The 5,239-nt window shown below is 30.8% G+C and overlaps 1 protein-coding gene across 1 annotated transcript; it reads right to left on the reverse strand.

Moving 5' to 3' along the window:
- Positions 1–625: 625 nt before the first annotated feature.
- On the reverse strand, positions 626–4,119 carry LOC130463929 (transcription factor DIVARICATA-like). The gene is made up of 3 exons (XM_056833219.1): positions 4,006–4,119; positions 3,591–3,875; positions 626–1,670 (listed from the first exon to the last, which is right to left on the reverse strand). Exons 1-3 carry the CDS (start codon positions 4,035–4,037, stop codon positions 1,037–1,039), a joined length of 951 nt encoding a protein of 316 aa, XP_056689197.1. The 5' UTR covers positions 4,038–4,119; the 3' UTR covers positions 626–1,036.
- Positions 4,120–5,239: the final 1,120 nt, after the last annotated feature.

Genomic DNA, 5,239 nt, shown 5'->3' on the forward strand with positions numbered 1-5,239 from the left:
AAAGCCTATAAATAATAATTAGCGTGCATAAAATGCTACATTGTATCTTGTGCTTTAGTGGTTTCCTACACTAATCTGTTTACTTTCATTATTCCAGCCAGATCCTGGGTTAGAAGCATCATTCTGCCTTCTTTTTTTGTACTTTTGATTGGCTGATTGGCATATCAAAATTGTACGGTTGCACCCCTTGTTTTCTCCTTCTCTATTTTATTTTTGTGCTGCAAAACCTTAAAAAAGTAAGTTTTATGGTGAACTATATTTTTTGTATTAATTATATATAACACGTATTTAATTTAGACGAATGTATATGATTTTAGATTACAATAAAAAGGTCAATATACCATACACATGTGATATGTATCCAAAGAACACCATGAGGAAAGACATACCAATATATCATAATAACGACATTACAAGAAATAAAGTGTAAAAAGAAAAACCATGTACTACATATTACGTGAATTTTCTATGATGCTTACTTTGTTTTGTATGTTCATTTTTGTTTTTGTTTAGTACGCGGGTCATTGTGACACACTATTACTAAAATCCTGGATCCGCAGTGTAATCCAACTTAAAAGCTAACACTAGTATTAGAATTATAATATAATTCTAATTGATATATGTTTCCCTAACAAATTTAATATCTTCGATAAAACAAAAGCCGTCCAGAAAGGCGTGAAAATATTTGCGTCGTAAAACTTGTAACACGATCATATTACTCATGGTGAGATTCTATAACTCACCTGTAAATTTAGCACGATATTTGTCGTTTTAACTAATTTTTGTTCTACAACTTTGTCTATACATTCATTTCTGATAAGATAATATCTACGACACAAATGAGTAGAAATTAAGAACTAAAAACATTGCATACTTGTTTTGCAAGAAAACTAAAAACAGATTGACAGAAACATTTACTTAGAAATAATTTGATACGAAGTATGTAGAATCGCTAATCTCTCTCTGGATTTAAATTTGTCTTTGAAATCTGTTGCCCCGCCCGATGAATGTTCTGAGAAGGGTACTGAAACTGGTTCTAAGGACTGTATTGATTCACTTGTTCATGATATACTACTTCAGGCGCCATCAAAGTTTGAAGTTCATTGTAAGTAACATTAATGTTGTTCACTTGTTCATCGTAGTAGTATACTTTAGGTACTGTCATTGTAGTTTGAAATTGGTTTAGAGTAGCATCATAAAATACTTCAGGTCCTATCTCCGGGCCTTGAAACTGCTCAAATACTTCAGGTACTGTCACTGGGGCTTGAATTTGCTCGGGCTCTTCCATCCGGGCTTGAAGTTGCTCATGCACTCGGGTTTGAAGTTGCTGAGGTACTTCAGGTACCCCTGCCACCGGAACTTGAAGTTGGTTTAGAGAAGTAGACGTGTATTCATATTGTTTATGGAGTCGATTAGTACGAGCTTTATTAAGATCATTCAATATATCAGGAGTAATTAGCCCTTTCTGTATGAGTTCATTCACGAGCTCATCAGTAACTTTAGAAGTGTCATGGATGCTACCTCTCTTTCCCTTATTCTCTGTACCCTTACGAATATAGTATTTCTGGGCATGGCTAGCCACCTGCGTTGGATTTCTTGTTTTCACCATATTCCTTGAAATGCTTTTCCAATCACCCTTATCATATATTTCCAACCCAACCAAAAACATCCTACAAAAATAACCCAAATTAACACAAATTCGAGATTGTTATGTTCAAGTCGCACATCGAAACTCATAATAATACCATGTACGCCGTACCATGTAACATTCTTACTTGAATTTCCTTAAAAGAAAAAAAAAACTTACTTACAATCTTTGTTAATGTATGAATTAAAACATTTTCCTAGATTAATTCGTGACATATGATTAGACATAGGTGCACAACGTTCTTTAAACAATGCAAGATACTTAAATAAATAAAATCAACTACATTAAAAAAAAGTAAAAAAAATCAAGATAGTAAAAACAAGAATGACACGATTGGGATTAAAAAGATTAAAACGACTACCAATTTCTTGCATGTACTCCGTACTACGGGGTAGTTATAATAATAATGATTAAAAAAATAATCCGAATAACACATAGCGATTTCTATTTCGACCGCATTCCACTTTTTATTCTCCATAATATTTTCTTTTATATTATAACATAAATGACTTAGTATTCTATCAAAATTTGAGTCAAATTATTATTTTAACCAATTAAATTCATTGGGCCATTAAATTTTCCCCATTTCCCAATATCATAATTTTGATAAAAGTGAAAACATTATAAATAAACGTAATGTATATTGTTTAAATAAAAAAATTGAGGAATCTCGATGCAAATTAATTAATCATTAAAACGCGTGAAAAATACCTAACGTAAAAAACAAAAAGAGACGGGAGGAGTATGTATGAATTAAAACAAATTCCTAGAATAATGTTTGACAAATTAAACATACAAAAACTTTTGTGTGCCGCCGATCTACGGTATCCAACGCGTAAAAAGTGATAAATAAAATTCACTCAAGGTAAAAAATGACCCATACCAAAGATAAAAGTGAAACCGACCAGAGATATAAGTGATCTTATTCGACGACTAAAGTTACCTTATTTAAGGATAAATGTAATTCTAACCAATGAAAAATGTGATTCTAACAATAAACAATGGAGTGACCAGGATAAAAAATGATAAGTTTGTCAAATTAACTAAAAGAGCAGAACATGTACGGATAATCTTCATTGGAAATATAAAAACTTTTGTGTGCCCCCGATCTATAGTATGTTGAATAAGGATAAATGTGACCCCCAACCAATGAAAAATGTGACCTTAACAATAAACAATGAAGTGACCCTAATCAAGAATGTTATGTTTGTTACATGTTATAACTATGACCAATACAATACCATCAATGAGAATACACCAATACATAAGTGTAATAGAGGTAGTAGGCTATGTGGGGCTTGAACCTACACCATGTACAATATCGTAAATTGCTCTACCATTTGAGCCAATTGAGGTAACTTATAACTACAATAAACAAAACTAATAACATCAATAAGGGTAACTAAAAAAACAAAACAAGTGTAGATAACTTTTCTTTTTTGGGCCACACACGATATATTATCGTAGATTCGATCGGTCTTTCTGAAATATATTACCCAAATAACAATGCAAGATAATTAAATTAATAAAAAAAAACTACTCGAGAAGAATAACCAAGATAGTAATTACGTAAAACTATGATGATTGGAATTAAAAGATTATAACCATTAAAGTTTACAAATTTCTTTTACATCCTTTTACATCCTAGCTACGAGTATAATAATAAAATTATCCAAATAACATCTAGCGATTTCTCACACGAATTCGAGACTGTTACGTTAAAGTCGCACGTCAAAACTCGTACCATGTAATAATCTTACTTAGAATCTTGACTAATGTATAAATTAAAACAAATTCCTACATTATATGCGTGACAAATTAAACATATATTACGCAAAACTCTTGAAACAAACAAGAATGCAAGATAATTAAATCAATAAAAACAACTGAAATTAAAAAATCAAGTAAATTAAAAAATAAAGATAGTAAAATAATGACGTACTTGTGTTCATCATCACTCCATTGAGTGATCGTCGGAGGTGTTGGGACAATGTAACTATCGACTGAGTTGTTTAAGTCCGTGAATTGGTGGTCAAATTCACCGTTTTCAATATTTTCGATGTCACAAACAAGTTTCTGGTACTGAATTTCGACCTCTTTTGGTGTTTTCCTCCCTCCGAGGTGGTCGGAAATAGCTTGCCACCGAGTTGACTCGTCTTCGATGGTGTTAAAGTGATCCGATGCAAGACATTCTTCAAATTGCATGTTTTCTTCCCAACTCCATTCACTGCATGCAAACAAAAGATTTATCCCATCTTTAAACAACAATCAACAATGCACGATAATTAAATTAATAAAAACAACTTCAATCAAGAAAAAAAGATAATCAAGATAGTAAAATAATGACAATTACGTACTTGTGTTGGTTAATAGGGACGACTTCTCCCATCTTTTTTTTGTTTCGTTTTGTTTTTGTTTATGGATATCTTTTAGTGCACCGTAATAAACCTATATATATATACACAATAGGGTTTACACCAATAACATAATATTTTATTATTACTAAAAAAAAGAGTTTTAGCATAAAATAAATTTGAGTTTATAACAAAGTAATACAGATTAAAGTTTGTGTTTTAATGGATATCTAAAAGTGCAAAAAGAACTGTAATTATTATTATTAAAAAAAAAAAAAGTTTTAGTAGAGGAAATTAACACCACTCCCCCGTATTGTTATGTTATTAAAAAAAGAGTTTTAGTAGAAATCAAATTAGAGTTTATAAGTCGCTTATTGTATGGATAAAAGTTGTACAGGTAGAAGATTTGATTGATAGGGATAAACAAGAAGGTAGCAATTAACGAGTTTCTTACCATTTGAACATTCCCTTGGTGATGTAGTTTCAGCTGATGAATACTACCTCCATTTCAAAAAGATCTTTACAGTTACTATTTGTACGAACTCCAATGCAATATTTAACTACTAATATACCAAATTTCGTATGTGAAAAAATTATAAAAATTTAATATTCTGAAAATACATACCGAGACCAATCTAACAAGATCTTACATGTAATGTTTTGATGTATATAATAGTGAGAATTTACGGTTAAAGTTTTTATACTTTTGACACATTTTTCAAAGTGTAAAGAACTTTCAGAAACGGAGGTAGTATATAAGAAGTTAGGAACTTTGACATACAAATGGATGGGAAACAAGAGGTATAACACATCATTAGGTATGTTGACCACTTACCATTAGTCTTAAATCAAACGACAACTTTTGGGTAAGACCGTCTTATTTAAAAAACCACTTTAATTGTTTATTTAATTGGTTTCATTGCTTAACTACAATTGGTAAAAGGTACACCCGGTTGTATCTACATGCAACCGGGTAATTTTGGTTTTTAACCCCTGAACAAGCACAATTTTATAGTTTAAAACACATTTTTACAGGTTAAAGTACATTTTTATAGCTTAAAAGCAGATACATTTCAAAAGAACACATTGTTAGTACAAAAAAACATACGAGCGTGAAGAATTTGAGAGGATATGTAAACTGATGTTAGTTGCTCACCTTTTAAGTTTAGTTTTTTTTTTTTTCTAATTGAAAGACGATATTCAATATCATAAATATTTGAAAAACATATGTGCATTA

Source organism: Spinacia oleracea, chromosome 6, assembly GCF_020520425.1.
Source record: "Spinacia oleracea cultivar Varoflay chromosome 6, BTI_SOV_V1, whole genome shotgun sequence".
Classification (NCBI taxonomy): Eukaryota; Viridiplantae; Streptophyta; class Magnoliopsida; order Caryophyllales; family Amaranthaceae; genus Spinacia; species Spinacia oleracea.

Bases quoted from the DNA above. Each gene is read 5' to 3' on its own strand.
- LOC130463929 (XM_056833219.1), bottom strand. From the start codon at position 4,037: ATGGGAGAAGTCGTCCCTATTAACCAACACAA. The intron at 3,876-4,005 runs GTACGTAATTGT...GTTTGCATGCAG, and splicing joins GTCCCTATTAACCAACACAA to TGAATGGAGTTGGGAAGAAA. The intron at 1,671-3,590 runs GTACGTCATTAT...TTATTTTTGTAG, and splicing joins TGGAGTGATGATGAACACAA to GATGTTTTTGGTTGGGTTGG.